The sequence below is a fragment of the Manduca sexta genome, chromosome 4 (genome assembly GCF_014839805.1).
Source record: "Manduca sexta isolate Smith_Timp_Sample1 chromosome 4, JHU_Msex_v1.0, whole genome shotgun sequence".
Lineage (NCBI taxonomy): Eukaryota > Metazoa > Arthropoda > Insecta > Lepidoptera > Sphingidae > Manduca > Manduca sexta.
Genome location: NC_051118.1, coordinates 2511501 through 2532824, shown reverse-complemented (window position 1 = coordinate 2532824; position 21324 = coordinate 2511501). Strand labels below are relative to the sequence as shown.

The following is a 21324-nucleotide window of genomic DNA, read 5'->3' as shown; positions in this document are numbered from 1 at the left end:
ATCCAATAAACATGAGTATAAATCCCTTTTGCCTATTTATAGCTTAAGAAAGATAATTTATATATTTATTTGTTTAAAAGATATTTTCGAGACTATTTAATGAAATGCATATTTTTTTTGTGATAGCAAGCGCATCCTTGGCCCACGTCAAATTTTTAATCTAAATCATCATTGATAACACATGAATAAACAAATAGCGGAAAATGGATAATAAACCGTCGCTAAGCCAATATTTCGGCGGTGCGGAAGTGCCGCCCGCTTCCCAGTTTTTCGACGAAATTGGCACATCGCCGTCTGATATGATACAGAGCATATATTTAGGCGATAACGAAGGTAAATTCATGAGTCCATTTATCAGTATTTTTCTATTATACTCTTATATTTAATAGTAGGGAGATAAAATTTAAGTATGGACGTGGGGTTTGCAGGCAGTCAAACAACAAACGCGAGTCTATTTCCTCAAAATATGACTGCTTCTTTCACACAACATCGCGCTGCTGAAGAAGTGACGTTTGCGAACGTTGTTCCCACTGTGAGTGGTTCTGCTGCATTGCCAGCCACAAGTCTGCCGGATCCTTCCACATTTTTTGATACCATAGGCCCAGAACCTCAGATAGTGCCTGTGAAGAGTGCCATAGCCAGCCCTGCGTTGCTTACTGATGCTATGGACGGGCTCAGTATTAAGGTAGGTAATATTAACCACCTATAATAAAAAATATACTTGACAATGAGAATCATGGATGTATTATTAGTTCTTAAAAAGGAATATTGAATAAGATATGGGGAAATGGATTGGACTTTTATTATTAAACATCGTTACCAGACTATACCAATGGATGAAATGGCTTAACTCAGCAAATTTATTGTGATAATGAATTTTATAAATTTTTATATTCAGCAAATTTCATTTTGTTTTTTGGTAACTTTTGTACATTATTTGCTAAATGAATAATTAAAAAAAAGTGTTGCTTTAGTCATTTTGTCTTTCACTAGTTGATAATATCATCTCTAATTTTTTTTACATTGAGGATGCATGTGTAACAAAGTATCTTGTTCTAGAACCAACCAGTTGATAAAGAGGCAGATAGAAGGAGAGACGCATGGATACCAAACGAGGAAGCCAAGAAAACTTTAATGAAGGTACCTTACCAATTTATTTTTGATCTTGTACAAGGTGTTGCTGCCTTTCTATGTGTCCGATCTTTACTAAGATAATAGTTTGATTAATTATTTTTTTGCTTTATTATTTTTAAAACATTTTCTTCCCATATAATATAAGAGCGACCCGCCCCGGCTTCGCACGGGTGCAATGCTGATACTAAATACACTACAGAAAAACTGAACATTGTATATAAAAACATAGCGGCCCGTTCTGGCTTTGCACGGGTATAACATAACAAAATAACAGTATTTCTCCACTATTTAATGGATGTTATTATTATACATATAAACCTTCCTCTTGAAACACTCTATCTATTAAAAAAAACCGCATCAAAATCCGTTGCGTAGTTTTAAAGATTTAAGCACACATAGGGACAGAGAAAGCGACTTTGTTTTATAGTATGTAGTGATATATTATACCCCAAAGGTTAACTGGTAGAGAATGCCTTTGGTCATTAAGTCCGCCTTTATACATTGATGTATACAAAGTGTAAAATATATAAATAAATAAATATACCATTCTTATCTGGTTATCTAAAACAAGGGCTACCTGTGCACCATATTTCATCCAAATCTTGCAAAAGTATTAAATGCCTTTGTGTTAAAGATAATTTTTGTTTTAGGCTCAATCATCCCCGAAGGGCTCCTTCTTTCCAGAAAGAGAAGTGCTTACAATGCCTGGTTTAGTCCTGGAAGAAGAACTGGTAAGTTAGACAGATATATTTATTAAATCTTGAAAATGTTGAAATATAACTATTGTCCATGAAGGCTGCAAAGTCATTGAAGAGTTGTGAGAAAATTATAATATATAAAAAACATGATAAAATCGGAAAATAGTATTTTTTAAATGTCTAACAATTGCATAAAATAAGAAATAATTATTCATTTGAAAATGTAAGAAGCTAATTGCCTTGAAGCATCATAAGCTGGGCACATTCATTCCAAAGGGGAAGCAGAGGTGCAACTAAGGCAATCACTTTTGGGCGAGTGTGTGATATTATGATGTGATAAGGGACGGGCCTATTGCCACATCTGGCACAAATCCTGACTGCGGGCTGATACAGTACAGAAAACCAATATTGCTTAGCCAGGCCCAGGATTCGAAGCGTCGTACCGCGCACACACAAATATTTAGTTCTTGTTAAAATTGGGTCATCACTCCTTCATCTATTAATTGCGAAACACTAACATCATATGTCCAGTATTAACTAAAATATTTTTTTCCGTGTGAACAATGAAGACATAGTTGCAAGGGAAAAGTGTTACTAAGACCATCTGGTCTTGGATGAGTACAGTTGAATTTTTTTTGTCGTAGGCTGACGCCCTCCAAGAAGTAGCAGTGAAGTACCTCGGGGTGAGCTGCGCGGGCAGCCGCGGGGTGGTGCGCGCCGAGCACGTGAGCCGCGACGAGGCGGGGCTGCGCGAGCTGCTGCGCACTGGCTACCTGCGCGCCGCTGTCAATCTCACCGCTGTGCTCATCAGCGCGGCTGGACAAGGTATGTATTTATGAGACCGAACACAAATATATCTCCCTCTCTAACTTCGATACGTGTTGTTATGTACAAAAGTTTTCCAGGTCTATTTCCACATGGACAAGTAGAAATTCTTGAAGAAGTCATCTCCCTTCCACCCTTGTGCGCTCGGTCTCCACACTGAATGCATGCCTATGCGCGAGGAGACATTTGTCGCCCTTTCCCCTCCTCCCATCCTAAGAGGTATCCCTTTCCTTCCCCTACACTCCCCCGCTATCCCCTCCCAACATTTCTCCAGGGCCCTGTAGTCGCTAAGCCGAGGGATTCCAGTATCCCGCAGGGTTCCCACGGTGTTGAGTGCGGGTCCAATACCCAAAGAAAAAAAACTCCCTTCCAAGTACAGCTATTACACCTTAACACCAACACCCAAGTAATACAATTTACCAGGAACAGAGATGCGTTTCTATAATCATTAACGCTAATTGTTATCATTATTAAGTATTTTTAAATAACCTAAGTTTAAGTACGTAAGTTAGTAAACGTTTGTTAACATATTTTTAAAAGTTCAAGACGATAAGATAGTAATTTTAAAAACTATCTGCGGTGGCTCGTAAGCGGCTTATCTATTGTATTAATTTCGTCCTATATTTGTTTGTTTTTGATAGCTGTGAGCCACTAAATATAATAAAATAAAGAATATGATTTTTAACAATTTATACAGGCCGCAACCCGTCGACTGATTGCGTCCCTTGCAAGACAAAAAAATTATAATTGTAATCACACAACATAAGCTACACTCAAAACATTATGTGATTCGTTGGAAACGTAACGCTAGCGCGATTAAAAACTATTGTGGTGACATCTATTGAGGTGTTGATGTGTTAGAAATAATATTAAAGTATTTGTGGGTAGTTGTCATGTCAGTGTCACTTTGACAGTTAACCTCAAATAAAATTGTTTTGAGGTTAGTTTATTAGTTAGTATATCGTCGTTGCGCGTGCAATACCGCGAAAGAGCAGTTTGTAAAAACCGCGTATCTACATTTTTAGAATTTTACAGGACGAAGAAAAAACTTAATAACTCGGTAATTTGTAATTATAATAACGACTTATCGTTGTAGCAACTTCTTTATTACTTATTTTATAGATATTTAACGTAAATCTACTAAGAACTTGTTTAGATTTCGTGTAAAGTTACTTACGCGGTTTTGTACCAACAAACTACATTAAAAATACTATACTTTTAGTAGATACGCGGGCTTGCAGTGAAATCTATATTTATATAAAAGAAAGTGGTGTTATTTATACTATTTATAATTCAAGAACGGACGAACCGATTTGGCTGAAAATTAGTGGAGAGGTAGCTTAGAACCAGGAGACAGACATAGGATACTTTTTATCCGGAACGGGACGTGACATAAGACGTGGTATAAGAAAGCAAAATTTGGTATAGAGATAGTATAAGACTCTGGGAAGGTTATAGGTTACTATCCCGGGAAAATATATATAGGGCCTTCTTTCCCGGAAAACTCCTTCACGCCAGCGAAGCCGCGAGCAAAAGCTAGAACATTATAATATTATTATTATTGAATTTAATTTTTTATGACAAATTATTGTAGAACAAAAAACATACAAAATAAAACATCGTTTTAGAAAAATAAAGCTAAAACTCTTACTCAAGATATCAACTTAATTTTTTTTTGTATAATTTTCGTAATTTATATATTTTTAACCAAATTTAGACTTGTTAAATCACAAAATCCTTGAATTTCTCTAATAATGATAAAACAATTACGTGTACTTAATTAAGAATAATAAACTGAACAGACTCTTTAATCTTCCAAAAATCACAGCATTTCAAACTTTGTTAGGTTCTTGGAAAAATACAAAATAAATAATAATATAATTTAAAGTTTTAACACTTAAATATGGCAATCATTACCAGATACTTTTATATTCTTATTGTCTTAAACATAGAAGTATTTATATTATATCAACAATGAAAAATAGCGTTTATTAGCTCTTAAATTCCCATTGAAACGATTAATAATTACAACATTTAAGATCTCGGTTATTAGGAACATTATTTGTAAGGTAAATTATCATAAAAACTATGACAGTCTTTGGCAATGACACTCTAGCTGCTGTAGCTGATCATACTTTGTTTTAGATATTGGTATTCTGGAGTCATACAGTGAACCCACGCTATTAACGAAAGAGTTGGGTGATATGTTTCTTGGTCTCCTGGGTCAAGGAACAAAATTGTCTGCAAAGTGGAGTTTAAAATTGATTCTCCCACTTGGATTGTACCTTAGGGCCCTTACGTCCATGACGACATGATCACCCACCCCACGACCCGGTCTTATCACTACATAGTATAAAACAAAGTCGGTTTCTCTGTCCCTATGTCCCTTTGTATGCTTAAATCTTTAAAACTACGCAACGGATTTTGATGCGGTTTTTTTTTAATAGATAGAGTGATTCAAGAGGAAGGTTTATATGTATAATAACATCCATTAAATAGTGGAGAAATACTGTTATTTTGTTATGTTATACCCGTGCGAAGCCAGAGCGGGCCGCTATGTTTTTATATACAACGTTCACAGTTTTTCTGTAGTGTAGTTAGTATCAGCATTGCACCCGTGCGAAGCCGGGGCGGGTCGCTAGTTGACTCATAAATGAGGTGATCTTTATGAGCAAAGTTTTTGGAAAATCCATGGTCAGGAGTAATAACCTGGTAAGGACTCGGCACTTTTCTAGCCTCTTTCGTGATTGTTGCGTATTGTGAGGGTAGAAATATTTCTCGATTTTTCAATTTCAATTCACCGAGGGCACCGAATCGACTTCCATCTGCGTGTGGCCCTTTTGCAAGTATTTTTGAGTTATGTCTATGTTTTTGGTCATAGCCAAACGCAACAACGCATTCGACAGAATATTATTCCTATTTTGATCTGTGCAGCCATCTGTGAATAATACTATATTCTTGGGATCATTTTCCAGTATTGTTTATTTTAGTTGTATAATCTACAAGAAATGATGCGTATATTTATTTGGGAGCACGCCCTAATCGTGTTTAAACTTGTTCGCCCATTCCGTAAAACCGCGGACTTGCCGCTAACTTCAAACACAAGTGCTGTTCCGCGGTATTGTTTTGATTGAAATATGAGGTGTCTTATTGATTAATTCAAATTGTGTGAGAAGTAGAATAAGCATATAGGCGGTAAGGATCTGTAGCCGCGAAATTTCAATTTTGGACTTTTTGCTGTTACGCGGTATTTACAAACTGCTCTTCCGCGGTATTGCACGCGCAACGACGATATATTACACTGGTGTTGATTGTATTTATGATCTAAATAGTTTCCAAAACTTTTAAAACAACACAATAACTGTTTTGTTTGGTTACTGCGTTAATATAGGGACACCGGTTTTGCCAATCGAAATGTGTGTATTTGATTTTCGAACGATCTTTAGTTGCTCTATATTGAATTTGTTCCGGATACGGCGAAGTTTCTCAGTAAAAGGCAAAAGGTCCTCCCATTCTTGTAAAATGCAAATATGATAACCATGAAATGGGAAATGCTTGATGATAGAATATTTATGTTTAAAGGGGTGGTTCATGACGATTTAAAAGAGTACGGAATAAAACAATATACATTTTAATTTCATTATCCTGCACTCCTTCTTTAAATGAACTTTATAAATACCAAATACCGCATCCCTTCGTGCGCACAATGTGTTTAAAATAGGATATAAAGTATTAATTTCACGTATTAATATGTAGATATTTTTGATTGACTGTCTTGGTGGCGTAGTTGTTTTACAGTACGACTGTAGTGCTGAAGTCTCGCGTTCGATCCCAGGGTCATGTAAATTAAGTTTTAAGTAAGGAATTTAATCTCAATATGGTAATAACCTCGGCCTCTATCACATCATGGGACGGAATTCGCGCGGCAAAAAGGGCTACTGCCTATCCCTTCAGTGATAAAAGCGTGTTGTTTTTGAACAGGCGTGGGTCGCCTCCACCGCCCGAGCAAGCACACGCCGCGTTCGCTGCAGTTGTGGCTCACACGATTCGCTCTCATGCTGAGGATCAAACTGCACGAGCCACTGGCCAGAGAAGCGGAGCCGTTCGGAGACTGCTGCAAGCCGGACATGTTCTACCAGGTCAGTGCTGGGGTACCCAGGCGTAAATCCTTAGTCTAAGAAGCAGCTATGCAGGTCGATATCATTGCATCTGGTATCAAGGATCGTCAAGGATGGTTATTTCCTTGGGCATCAGTTCACTTCTAGAAGTAGTTACTGCATCATAGTGCTCGCATGAGGTTGATGCGACTCACCTTTTTGGGTTTGTAATAAAAACTAAAAATAATGAGCCGCTATCCTAGCAGATGACATTGGGTGTTTCTGGAAGTATTCGGCTGCGCGGGCAGGCTGGCAGAAGAAAAGTTATGTCACGCGGCGACTATTCTATTATTCTACGTGGTTGCACGTAGTCATAAATTGTATTATGCACCTAATTATTGCTAATATAATTTTTAATACTGTAAAAAAAACGTTTCATAAAACGTTGATTCCATAGTCTCTTGATCAAAATATCTCAAATGTTCGGGAAATAATTACTTGACTTGACTAATTTGATCCTATTCTAGCTAAATCTAAATGTTCGTACATATGTATATGAGTAATAATAAACAAACGGCTCTGAAAGAAGTTATCCTGCCCAAAAAGGAGATAAAATCCTAGATCCCGAGTACAGCGCCACCTACCAGCCTGTTTTATCATAATTAATCTAGGTTTAGGAGGAATTCAGTGACGTACAGACGTAGAGAAGAATTATATATAATATATTTGTCATTAATTTTCTGTGTAATTTTATTATTATTGTTTTCGTTAGAACTTTCTAAGAAGTATTGGATAACTTGAAAAAAATGGTGAATGACATCTGTTAAGTTCTCAAGTTATGGTGTGGCTAAGGGAAATAGAGATTAATAATGTATATAAATTATTATCATGTCTCTTGCCCTGGCACATTGACGTATATTCTATAGACACGAACGTGCATATAAACTATTTGTTCAAAATCTGAACTAAAATGGCAAGCAAAACGTCACTGTTATAACCTATTTATTTACTTGAACAACAAATAATTTTACTTATTTGACTAATATTTTTTATTCACATCCAGGTGTGCACTTAGCCTCGTGTTTCTATATTATGAGCGCCACTCCGTACACTACCACAAGCATCAATATTGACACCATACTAAAATCAGTTTGAATGGATGACAGTTCAATTCAGTTGAACGCAGTGAATATTCTGAATGCCAAACCTAGTACGTAGTACATATATATCGATATTTTAACTTTTACTTCAAGCCTTTTGTCACGCAGCAAGTCACGGTCAACAATAATACAAAGCTATTACTATCCGCAGTTCTACCCGGAGATATACGAGAATAGGACCGGCTCTCTGGTGCCTTTCTCGCTGAGACTGCTGCTCGCCGAACTGCCGGGCCACCTCGGCAAGCCTGAAGAGGCTGTGGGACGACTTTACGCCATGCTGGACGTCATACAAACGGTATGTATACTAAAGGAGGTTTCGCCACCTGCTATATGTTTGCAGGAGCGGCTGCGGACGATTAACACTTCTATTTTTATGTGCCGCCAAGCAGCAGTGTGTAGTCACTGTTGTGTTCCAGTTTGAAGGACATTGTACCCAGTGTAACTACTGGACGTAGTGAGACTTAACACCTCATGTCTCAGGATGGCGAGCGCAGTGGAATATCGAATAATACTTTGTAATTCAAGGTGTTGGATGGTTTCTGCTGTTTACGAGCGGTCGTATTGCTTACCATCAGGCGAACGACAAGCTCGTCTCTTCATTCAATAAAGTAAAAAAAAAATGTTGGTTATTCATAGTGGATTAACTTTTGTCAAACCTCAGCATTAACATATATACCACTTATTAAAGTCAAGCAAAAGCTAATATTAAAAACATCGCCCTTACAGATGCTGTCGAACCTTCGAGAAGGCAAGACAGAAGTCGGGACGGGCACGATCTCCTCGGAGCAGGACAAGACGGAGTCCATAAGGCTCTGGACTGGGCGAGAGACGAGGGTGCTGCATTCAATCGCCAACTGTGCTATGGCTATGAAGGTATGATAGTGACCACGAAGGTTCCAAAGCCTTCGAAATGTCAGGAGAAAAATAAAAAAAAAAACGATGTCTGACATTCGCTTAAACATAAGAAATCATTAGATATGTAAGCGGGTTTGTAAATGGTAAATGCTTAATTAGATTGGTCAACTGTTTGTCAGTGTCTATTTCTGCCGCCAAGCAGCAGTGTGTACTCACTGTTGTGTTCCAATTTGAAGGACATTGTAGCCAGTGTAACTACTGGACATAACAAGACTTAACATTTCATATTGCGACGGTTAGGGCCGCCCGCAGATAGGTAGTAATGTGAGACAATGAAAAACCCAGGGTTATTACGTGGTACGAGCTTTATATTTGCACATCCGCGTTACACTCGGCATTGGTTGCTGGTGTTATGCAACATGAGTCACTGGCTTGGGGAACTCCGAATCAGGCGAACGGCACGTAGATGCTGCACGTGGCTGGCTCCGGCGGCAGCTCGCCATGCAGTTGGACGGCCACGTGGGTGAACAGGATTGTGCACGAGGTCGGGGTCAGCTCCCGCGACGTTGGTGGTGTGCACGCGGTCGGCTCTGGCGGCAGCTCGCCGGCAGTAGGTCGGGGTCAGTACACCCGGCGATGGTGGTGCGCAGCTGGACGTGGTCGGGAGGCAGCTCTCCCGTCCGTCTGCTACGGCCGTGTAGGCACCGTGAACGCACCGTGAAATCGCACCGTGGAACCAGAAATCAGAATCCAACAGGTCGGAATGCATTCCGACCTGATGGATTCTGATTTTCATTCGCTGGCGCGGAATGTAAGCCTAGCTTGCAAGCTCACAACCCCGGTTGCCTAGAATACACAATTAGCCGTTAGTAAAATTGGCACACTCACCCTTGCGGGATCAACGATCTGCGTGACAACACATAGTTGTTGGAAGTGTAGTGCGTGGCACTTCACTTCCAACACAGCTCGATGTCGTCCAGAGTATCGAGGGTCGACAGATGACTATCTCATGCCATTCATCATCATGCCGGCCTACTGAGATGCTTCTATACGCTACGGCGGAAGGAGCCAGGATTATAGGAAAGAGCAAACAGGCGGGCAGGCAAACTATTAATTAGTTGAGGTAGTTTTGTGTCTGCCTGTAGGTACAACGTACACACGTGTGGTTGCAGGAGTACCGTCACGTGAGCAAGGTGCTGTCGTGGCTGCAGACGGCGGCGCCGAGCGCGGCGGCGCGGCGCGCGTGCTGGAGCGCGCTGAGCCGCGCGTGGCTGTGCGCCGGACACACGCGCGCCGCCGCGCACGCCTTCCAGCGCGCCAGGGAACACCGACATCTCATGTTAGTCTCTACTCTCTACTCACACTCACGCGAGCAAGGTGTTGTGGTGGCTGCACACGGCGGCGCGGCGCGCGTGCTGGAGCGCGCTGAGCCGCGCGTGGCTGTGCGCCGGACACACGCGCGCCGCCGCGCACGCCTTCCAGCGCGCCAGGGAACACCGACATCTCATGTTAGTCTCTACTCTCTACTCACACTCACGCGAGCAAGGTGTTGTGGTGGCTGCACACGGCGGCGCGGCGCGCGTGCTGGAGCGCGCTGAGCCGCGCGTGGCTGTGCGCCGGACACACGCGCGCCGCCGCGCACGCCTTCCAGCGCGCCAGGGAACACCGACATCTCATGTTAGTCTCTACTCTCTACTCACACTCACGCGAGCAAGGTGTTGTGGTGGCTGCACACGGCGGCGCGGCGCGCGTGCTGGAGCGCGCTGAGCCGCGCGTGGCTGTGCGCCGGACACACGCGCGCCGCCGCGCACGCCTTCCAGCGCGCCAGGGAACACCGACATCTCATGTTAGTCTCTACTCTCTACTCACACTCACGCGAGCAAGGTGTTGTGGTGGCTGCACACGGCGGCGCGGCGCGCGTGCTGGAGCGCGCTGAGCCGCGCGTGGCTGTGCGCCGGACACACGCGCGCCGCCGCGCACGCCTTCCAGCGCGCCAGGGAACACCGACATCTCATGTTAGTCTCTACTCTCTACTCACACTCACGCGAGCAAGGTGTTGTGGTGGCTGCACACGGCGGCGCGGCGCGCGTGCTGGAGCGCGCTGAGCCGCGCGTGGCTGTGCGCCGGACACACGCGCGCCGCCGCGCACGCCTTCCAGCGCGCCAGGGAACACCGACATCTCATGTTAGTCTCTACTCTCTACTCACACTCACGCGAGCAAGGTGTTGTGGTGGCTGCACACGGCGGCGCGGCGCGCGTGCTGGAGCGCGCTGAGCCGCGCGTGGCTGTGCGCCGGACACACGCGCGCCGCCGCGCACGCCTTCCAGCGCGCCAGGGAACACCGACATCTCATGTTAGTCTCTACTCTCTACTCACACTCACGCGAGCAAGGTGTTGTGGTGGCTGCACACGGCGGCGCGGCGCGCGTGCTGGAGCGCGCTGAGCCGCGCGTGGCTGTGCGCCGGACACACGCGCGCCGCCGCGCACGCCTTCCAGCGCGCCAGGGAACACCGACATCTCATGTTAGTCTCTACTCTCTACTCACACTCACGCGAGCAAGGTGTTGTGGTGGCTGCACACGGCGGCGCGGCGCGCGTGCTGGAGCGCGCTGAGCCGCGCGTGGCTGTGCGCCGGACACACGCGCGCCGCCGCGCACGCCTTCCAGCGCGCCAGGGAACACCGACATCTCATGTTAGTCTCTACTCTCTACTCACACTCACGCGAGCAAGGTGTTGTGGTGGCTGCACACGGCGGCGCGGCGCGCGTGCTGGAGCGCGCTGAGCCGCGCGTGGCTGTGCGCCGGACACACGCGCGCCGCCGCGCACGCCTTCCAGCGCGCCAGGGAACACCGACATCTCATGTTAGTCTCTACTCTCTACTCACACTCACGCGAGCAAGGTGTTGTGGTGGCTGCACACGGCGGCGCGGCGCGCGTGCTGGAGCGCGCTGAGCCGCGCGTGGCTGTGCGCCGGACACACGCGCGCCGCCGCGCACGCCTTCCAGCGCGCCAGGGAACACCGACATCTCATGTTAGTCTCTACTCTCTACTCACACTCACGCGAGCAAGGTGTTGTGGTGGCTGCACACGGCGGCGCGGCGCGCGTGCTGGAGCGCGCTGAGCCGCGCGTGGCTGTGCGCCGGACACACGCGCGCCGCCGCGCACGCCTTCCAGCGCGCCAGGGAACACCGACATCTCATGTTAGTCTCTACTCTCTACTCACACTCACGCGAGCAAGGTGTTGTGGTGGCTGCACACGGCGGCGCGGCGCGCGTGCTGGAGCGCGCTGAGCCGCGCGTGGCTGTGCGCCGGACACACGCGCGCCGCCGCGCACGCCTTCCAGCGCGCCAGGGAACACCGACATCTCATGTTAGTCTCTACTCTCTACTCACACTCACGCGAGCAAGGTGTTGTGGTGGCTGCACACGGCGGCGCGGCGCGCGTGCTGGAGCGCGCTGAGCCGCGCGTGGCTGTGCGCCGGACACACGCGCGCCGCCGCGCACGCCTTCCAGCGCGCCAGGGAACACCGACATCTCATGTTAGTCTCTACTCTCTACTCACACTCACGCGAGCAAGGTGTTGTGGTGGCTGCACACGGCGGCGCGGCGCGCGTGCTGGAGCGCGCTGAGCCGCGCGTGGCTGTGCGCCGGACACACGCGCGCCGCCGCGCACGCCTTCCAGCGCGCCAGGGAACACCGACATCTCATGTTAGTCTCTACTCTCTACTCACACTCACGCGAGCAAGGTGTTGTGGTGGCTGCACACGGCGGCGCGGCGCGCGTGCTGGAGCGCGCTGAGCCGCGCGTGGCTGTGCGCCGGACACACGCGCGCCGCCGCGCACGCCTTCCAGCGCGCCAGGGAACACCGACATCTCATGTTAGTCTCTACTCTCTACTCACACTCACGCGAGCAAGGTGTTGTGGTGGCTGCACACGGCGGCGCGGCGCGCGTGCTGGAGCGCGCTGAGCCGCGCGTGGCTGTGCGCCGGACACACGCGCGCCGCCGCGCACGCCTTCTCCAGCGCGCCAGGGAACACCGACATCTCATGTTAGTCTCTACTCTCTACTCACACTCACGCGAGCAAGGTGTTGTGGTGGCTGCACACGGCGGCGCGGCGCGCGTGCTGGAGCGCGCTGAGCCGCGCGTGGCTGTGCGCCGGACACACGCGCGCCGCCGCGCACGCCTTCCAGCGCGCCAGGGAACACCGACATCTCATGTTAGTCTCTACTCTCTACTCACACTCACGCGAGCAAGGTGTTGTGGTGGCTGCACACGGCGGCGCGGCGCGCGTGCTGGAGCGCGCTGAGCCGCGCGTGGCTGTGCGCCGGACACACGCGCGCCGCCGCGCACGCCTTCCAGCGCGCCAGGGAACACCGACATCTCATGTTAGTCTCTACTCTCTACTCACACTCACGCGAGCAAGGTGTTGTGGTGGCTGCACACGGCGGCGCGGCGCGCGTGCTGGAGCGCGCTGAGCCGCGCGTGGCTGTGCGCCGGACACACGCGCGCCGCCGCGCACGCCTTCCAGCGCGCCAGGGAACACCGACATCTCATGTTAGTCTCTACTCTCTACTCACACTCACGCGAGCAAGGTGTTGTGGTGGCTGCACACGGCGGCGCGGCGCGCGTGCTGGAGCGCGCTGAGCCGCGCGTGGCTGTGCGCCGGACACACGCGCGCCGCCGCGCACGCCTTCCAGCGCGCCAGGGAACACCGACATCTCATGTTAGTCTCTACTCTCTACTCACACTCACGCGAGCAAGGTGTTGTGGTGGCTGCACACGGCGGCGCGGCGCGCGTGCTGGAGCGCGCTGAGCCGCGCGTGGCTGTGCGCCGGACACACGCGCGCCGCCGCGCACGCCTTCCAGCGCGCCAGGGAACACCGACATCTCATGTTAGTCTCTACTCTCTACTCACACTCCACGCGAGCAAGGTGTTGTGGTGGCTGCACACGGCGGCGCGGCGCGCGTGCTGGAGCGCGCTGAGCCGCGCGTGGCTGTGCGCCGGACACACGCGCGCCGCCGCGCACGCCTTCCAGCGCGCCAGGGAACACCGACATCTCATGTTAGTCTCTACTCTCTACTCACACTCACGCGAGCAAGGTGTTGTGGTGGCTGCACACGGCGGCGCGGCGCGCGTGCTGGAGCGCGCTGAGCCGCGCGTGGCTGTGCGCCGGACACACGCGCGCCGCCGCGCACGCCTTCCAGCGCGCCAGGGAACACCGACATCTCATGTTAGTCTCTACTCTCTACTCACACTCACGCGAGCAAGGTGTTGTGGTGGCTGCACACGGCGGCGCGGCGCGCGTGCTGGAGCGCGCTGAGCCGCGCGTGGCTGTGCGCCGGACACACGCGCGCCGCCGCGCACGCCTTCCAGCGCGCCAGGGAACACCGACATCTCATGTTAGTCTCTACTCTCTACTCACACTCACGCGAGCAAGGTGTTGTGGTGGCTGCACACGGCGGCGCGGCGCGCGTGCTGGAGCGCTGAGCCGCGCGTGGCTGTGCGCCGGACACACGCGCGCCGCCGCGCAGCGCGCCAGGGAACACCGACATCTCATGTTAGTCTCTACTCTCTACTCACACTCACGCGAGCAAGGTGTTGTGGTGGCTGCACACGGCGGCGCGGCGCGCGTGCTGGAGCGCGCTGAGCCGCGCGTGGCTGTGCGCCGGACACACGCGCGCCGCCGCGCACGCCTTCCAGCGCGCCAGGGAACACCGACATCTCATGTTAGTCTCTACTCTCTACTCACACTCACGCGAGCAAGGTGTTGTGGTGGCTGCACACGGCGGCGCGGCGCGCGTGCTGGAGCGCGCTGAGCCGCGCGTGGCTGTGCGCCGGACACACGCGCGCCGCCGCGCACGCCTTCCAGCGCGCCAGGGAACACCGACATCTCATGTTAGTCTCTACTCTCTACTCACACTCACGCGAGCAAGGTGTTGTGGTGGCTGCACACGGCGGCGCGGCGCGCGTGCTGGAGCGCGCTGAGCCGCGCGTGGCTGTGCGCCGGACACACGCGCGCCGCCGCGCACGTCTTCCAGCGCGCCAGGGAACACCGACATCTCATGTTAGTCTCTACTCTCTACTCACACTCACGCGAGCAAGGTGTTGTGGTGGCTGCACACGGCGGCGCGGCGCGCGTGCTGGAGCGCGCTGAGCCGCGCGTGGCTGTGCGCCGGACACACGCGCGCCGCCGCGCACGCCTTCCAGCGCGCCAGGGAACACCGACATCTCATGTTAGTCTCTACTCTCTACTCACACTCACGCGAGCAAGGTGTTGTGGTGGCTGCACACGGCGGCGCGGCGCGCGTGCTGGAGCGCGCTGAGCCGCGCGTGGCTGTGCGCCGGACACACGCGCGCCGCCGCGCACGCCTTCCAGCGCGCCAGGGAACACCGACATCTCATGTTAGTCTCTACTCTCTACTCACACTCACGCGAGCAAGGTGTTGTGGTGGCTGCACACGGCGGCGCGGCGCGCGTGCTGGAGCGCGCTGAGCCGCGCGTGGCTGTGCGCCGGACACACGCGCGCCGCCGCGCACGCCTTCCAGCGCGCCAGGGAACACCGACATCTCATGTTAGTCTCTACTCTCTACTCACACTCACGCGAGCAAGGTGTTGTGGTGGCTGCACACGGCGGCGCGGCGCGCGTGCTGGAGCGCGCTGAGCGCGCGTGGCTGTGCGCCGGACACACGCGCGCCGCCGCGCACGCCTTCCAACGCGCCAGGGAACACCGACATCTCATGTTAGTCTCTACTCTCTACTCACACTCACGCGAGCAAGGTGTTGTGGTGGCTGCACACGGCGGCGCGGCGCGCGTGCTGGAGCGCGCTGAGCCGCGCGTGGCTGTGCGCCGGACACACGCGCGCCGCCGCGCACGCCTTCCAGCGCGCCAGGGAACACCGACATCTCATGTTAGTCTCTACTCTCTACTCACACTCACGCGAGCAAGGTGTTGTGGTGGCTGCACACGGCGGCGCGGCGCGCGTGCTGGAGCGCGCTGAGCCGCGCGTGGCTGTGCGCCGGACACACGCGCGCCGCCGCGCACGCCTTCCAGCGCGCCAGGGAACACCGACATCTCATGTTAGTCTCTACTCTCTACTCACACTCACGCGAGCAAGGTGTTGTGGTGGCTGCACACGGCGGCGCGGCGCGCGTGCTGGAGCGCGCTGAGCCGCGCGTGGCTGTGCGCCGGACACACGCGCGCCGCCGCGCACGCCTTCCAGCGCGCCAGGGAACACCGACATCTCATGTTAGTCTCTACTCTCTACTCACACTCACGCGAGCAAGGTGTTGTGGTGGCTGCACACGGCGGCGCGGCGCGCGTGCTGGAGCGCGCTGAGCCGCGCGTGGCTGTGCGCCGGACACACGCGCGCCGCCGCGCACGCCTTCCAGCGCGCCAGGGAACACCGACATCTCATGTTAGTCTCTACTCTCTACTCACACTCACGCGAGCAAGGTGTTGTGGTGGCTGCACACGGACACACCGTATCCGCGGATATCCGAAGAAGAAAAAATATCCGTTCCTTTTTTGGCGGATCTTTTAGCTTATTAATTTTCATTACATCTAAAAAATTCTATACAGGGTTGTTGTGCTCAATGAACGGGCAAATACGAGTACAAATTGTATCATCATCATTTTACGCCGTTTGAATTGTCATGGTATCATAACATTGTCCAGTCAGTTTGCGTTCGGGCATAAATCATACCGCGCGTACTCATTATCATAATGTCAAAGTATTTCAATACATCCATTTTCCATCACAATGGAATTTTCTCATTCTCACCAACAATTATATAATTCTATCATAAAGATACTGTACGCACCGTACATAGAATAAAAAAAAAACTAAATTCACTGAAAACCTAAGGGACTTTGAATGAGGTTTCCACCGACAGTGATTTAGTAAGAAAGTTAGGATCCGTATCCGCGTATCTTAACACCAAATATTCGTATCCGTATTCGCGGATAAACTTTAACGATCCGTCACATCACTTAACTATGTACCTGTGTGAAGGTTTTGAGTCAAATTTTGCAAAAAGAAAAAACGGTCATCCTCAACATATTAGTATGATTTTTTTTTAAATATACTTACACGATTTACAGTATAGAAAATAATATGAATATTTTTTGTTTGAATTTTATTTTTCAAATTCTTTTCTCTTAAAAAAGCACAATAGGGAGCCGGCCTATGTTTGATTTTGTTCATTATTCTATATGTAATGGTTAAATATACGAAATAGAAGCACTCCTGCGAAAACTGCATAAAAATTGGTTAAAAAATGGGCTAATAATTCATATTTCAAATATTGTAACGTGCAGAAGTGGGCGCGTTGTAGGGATATCGCTTCATCTCGTTCTTTCGCACGCGTCGTAATTCCCGGTGACGTCAAATGTGGGTATTTCGTCTCTTTTCTATTTCTTGTTAATTACCCCTTCCACCGACATTCAAAGACTTATAACTTGTTGATTTTTTACCGGATTTTAATAATTCTTTTTGTGTTATAACTTATATAACGTAAATGTTTGATAATAGTAAATAACAAAAATGAGTCCGGTACCCTATTAAGAATACTTATTATTTCAGATGTCCCACGCCAGACGTGAGGGAGTATGTAGACCTGGGGCTTATTGATATTGCACACGGCAAATACCAAGACGCGTACAACAACTTCGCGAGGGCAGCGGACCAGGAACCTACTAATATTATGGTATGTATTATGAGTAAGGCTCGACCGAGATCTCGGTCTCGGTCTCGGTCTCGGCATTCTCGGCTATAAATCCAGCCGAGAATTTTGTCTCGGTTCTCGGCTAAAAACCGCCGAGATTCTCGGCAATTACCGAGAAACTTTGTACGGAACAGAATGAGATTCAAATCAGCGCACGGCCATATTCGTCGCTCGGTGTGAGTGAATGAGTAGGCAGTCTGCGTTGTGATTGGTTGGAGTCCCAGTTGGTGAACTGCGGTCGCCTTCGCGCCGTTCGTTCACGGTTTATTTATCCATTGTTGATTGTTGTTAAATTGAAATTAGTTAAAATATTCTAGTTAATAAAAGTAAGTAACAAACCCACATTAGGCCAGCTTGGTGAATGCCTAAACCCTCTCAGTAGTAAAGGAGAGATGTTCCCAGCAGTGGGATCCAATATTTAATACATCGTATAAATTGTATAAATGTAAGTACTTTTTAACCGACTTCAAAAAAGGAGGAGGTTATCAATTCGACGGGAATGATTTTTTTCTCTTTTGTATGTTTGTTACCTCAGAACTCGCTCATTTATAAACCGATTTGGAAAATTCTTTTTTTATTCGAAAGAATTTCTCTCCAGATTGGTCTCATAATTATTTTTTCAACATCGCTTCAGTAGTTTGGTTTTAAAACTAAAAAAACTAGAATAATTTTGTCGTCCTAGAAAACGAAATCGCGAATTTTGCTTTCCTATGACGTTTTTAGTTGTGTTTTTGCATTGAGTTTGGTTGAGTGTACTTCTCATATACTTATACATATAGCATAACATCTTTTCCGAGTGTCAGGGGTAGGCAGAGGCGTAACATTTCAGCGCGATTGTCGTACTGTGTGTGAAACATATCAGTTGTGTTTTTGAGTTGGGTTTAGTTGACTCTACTTCTTACATGCATATATATAGCATCACACCTTTTCCCCTTTTCAGGGGTAGGCAGAGGTGTAACATTTCAGCGCGATAGTCGTACTGCGAGCGAAACACATTAGCTGTGTTTTTGCGTTGGGTTTAGTGGACTCTACTTCTTACATACATACATATATATAGCATCACACCTTTTACCCTTTTCAGGGGTACTCAGAGGTGTAACTCCTGATACCTGATGCTATATGATGAAGGTGTGATGCTATATATATATAAATTAATAATTTATTTTTTTGGTTTTGAGTGGTTTTTGAAGGCGGTTTAATTTTTTGTTAAAATTATTTTATAAGTATTGTTTTGCTGAGTTATTACTTGTACGATAAAAGGAGACACGTTTTGAAGGGTGAAAATACCGAAAAAAAAATTTATACTATATTATATTATTTGACTTTGATTGTTAAGCGGTTTTTTTATAAAACAGTGCCTACTGTAGTATACAGTAAACAAATTTTTTATAGTTTATTCATGATTTGTCTATTCTCGGTCTCGGTTCTCGGTCTCGGCCGAGATATTATTTCATTCTCGGTCTCGGTCTCGGTCTCGGCCGAGATTGAAAAACCTGTCTCGGTCGAGCCTTAATTATGAGCTAAGTTTAAAATTATTTTACAAATTATATTTGAGCTCTATTTTGTAATTAGTAAAAGATTTGAAATTTGTTTACACCATTATAATAATACTAGCTTTTGCTCGCGGCTTCGCCCGCGTGAAGGAGTTTTCCAGGATAAAAGTCCACTGTATGATAAAAGTCTTGCTACGTATTTTCCCGGTTCAAACTAATTTTATCCCCATGGGGGTTGAATTTATCAAAACCCTATTTACGCGAACGTCTTCATCATAGAAGCTCCAATCTTTAATTTCAGTTCAATCAATCGAAACTCTAAGAAGATTTATACAAACTTTCATCCCCTATTTTATCCCCTTAGGGGTGGAATTTGTCAAAATCCTTTCTTGGGGGACGCCTACGTCATAGTAGCTTTATGCATGCAAAGTCTCAGCCCGATCCGTCCAGTGGTTTGGGCTGTGCGTTGATAGATCACTATGTCAGTCGGTCACCTTTGAGATATATATATTTAGATTGTTTTTTTTTTTTTCATTACAGGTAGCCAATAACCTGTCAGTATGTCTACTTTATATGGGCCGGTTGAAGGAAGCTATCGCAGTCCTCCAAAAAGCAATCAACTCTGACCCCGAAAGAGGTCTCAATGAGAGCCTCCTGGTCAACCTATGCACGCTGTACGAGCTAGAATCATCCAAGACCCACGAGAAGAAGTTAAACCTCCTTCGTATGCTGTGTAAATATAAGAGTGATACCATACCAAATGTGCTGGAGTGTTTGAAACTTAGTTAAATACTTAGGTACCTTTTTAAATTGTAATCATTGATGTATATTCTATAGACATGAACGTCCATATAAACTATTTGTTCAAAATCTGAACTAAAATGGCGACCAAAACGTCACTGTTTTAACTTATTTATTCACTTGAACAACAAATAATTTTACATATTTGACTAATATTTTTTATTCACATCCAGGTTTGCACTTATACTCGCGTTTTTATATTATGAGCTCCACTCCGTACAAAATCACAAGCATCAATATAATATCAATCAAATAAGTAAAATCATTTGTTGTTCAAATGAATAAATAGGTTATAACAGTGACGTTTTGGTTGCCAATTTAGTTCGGATGTTGAACAAATAGTTTATATGGACGTTCGAGTGTATAGAATATAAGTCAATAAAAAGCGGCGATTTTAATTAGCGGAAATTACTTTTTAATGATATTTATTTTGTTCGAAAATAAACTTTTTATGTTACCGAAATAATTGCAAAGTGTTATTATTAAGAAGATAAGTATGAGGTTTCATTTGGTAACGCAATGTTAAAATGACCCTGTATACAAGATGTTGTTTTGCATCCCCGCCACGTTTAAAGAGTCCATTGTAATGGGTACACATAATCATCTAATAATACAATGTAATACCTCAAACTAGAATCCGAATATTTAATTTATTTATTTTACGATGATTTAGAATTAACCCCTACGTACATGGTAGAAGCGGCGATAGCCTAGTTGGTTGTGGAACGGACTGCTAAGACGAATGTCCGCAGGTTCAAATCCCAAGGGCACACACCTCTGACTTTTCTAAAAATCATGTGTGTATTCTTTGTGAATTTATCGTTCGCTTTAACGGTGAAGGAAAACGTCGTGAGGAAACCTGCACATCCGAGAAGTTCTCTATAGGAATTTCGAAGGTGAAGTCTACCAATCCGCACTAGGCCAGCGTGGTGGACTAAGGCCTAATCCCTCTCAGTAGTAGAGGAGGCCCGTGCTCAGCAGTGGGCAAGTATATAATACAGGGCTGATATTATTATTATTACATGGTAGAATAAGACCCCACGGTAACGCCAATAGCTGACACACACCGGCACCAGCTGTTTGCAATCGACACGGCTAGAAGCGGCGACCGCGGCGCGCGACAAAGCACTTTGTGTGTGTGTGTGCTTTGTGGCGCGAAAATCACCGATGCCACCCGGGGTGAGTCGGCGTGATTCCCATTACACGGGTGGATTTATTTTTAATCAATAATAATTTTTAATAATGTAATTTTCTGTACTTATTTTTTTCATTGATTCGTGTTCTATAAGTGGAGTATACCAACCTCCGTAAATATGGCGGGGATGCAAATCAACAACTTGTATTTAGTATCTCTGAGCAATACTTAGTACTCGAGCATAATAAAAAGTTGCTTTTATCGCCTTACTTTCCTTACTTGTTGGCTAAACGACAGGTTTGAAAAGGAATTTAATTGAAGAAGCAATAAAGCTGATTTTAATGTACAGCTTTCTTGTGAAAGATTGATGTAGAGAATCTATAAAATTAAATGTAATGCATCG

The 21324-nt window shown here is 47.3% G+C and overlaps 1 protein-coding gene across 2 annotated transcripts; it reads left to right on the top strand.

The window, feature by feature from the left end:
* The first annotated feature begins 128 nt into the window (after positions 1-128).
* On the top strand, positions 129-21111 carry LOC115445881 (trafficking protein particle complex subunit 12). 2 transcript variants are annotated; one of them, XM_037440673.1, is made up of 11 exons: positions 129-333; positions 429-685; positions 1060-1140; positions 1785-1865; positions 2477-2657; positions 6639-6796; positions 8066-8209; positions 8641-8787; positions 9942-10108; positions 17351-17474; positions 19526-21111. In XM_037440673.1, exons 1-11 carry the CDS (start codon positions 204-206, stop codon positions 19772-19774), a joined length of 1719 nt encoding a protein of 572 aa, XP_037296570.1. In that variant the 5' UTR covers positions 129-203; the 3' UTR covers positions 19775-21111. The 2 variants fall into 2 exon arrangements, with proteins under 2 accessions (XP_037296570.1, XP_037296566.1); XM_037440669.1 differs by lacking the exons at positions 17351-17474; positions 19526-21111 and having other exon boundaries at positions 9942-9993; positions 10060-12777.
* Positions 21112-21324: the final 213 nt, after the last annotated feature.

What these genes read in the sequence shown, in the direction of transcription:
- LOC115445881 (XM_037440673.1), top strand. Translation starts at nt 204, where the DNA reads ATGGATAATAAACCGTCGCTAAGCCAATATTTCGGCGGTGCGGAAGTG. An exon ending in TGCTGGACGTCATACAAACG is followed by an intron (nt 8,210 to 8,640) that starts GTATGTATACTA and finishes TCGCCCTTACAG; the next exon opens with ATGCTGTCGAACCTTCGAGA. An exon ending in AGGAACCTACTAATATTATG is followed by an intron (nt 17,475 to 19,525) that starts GTATGTATTATG and finishes TTTTCATTACAG; the next exon opens with GTAGCCAATAACCTGTCAGT.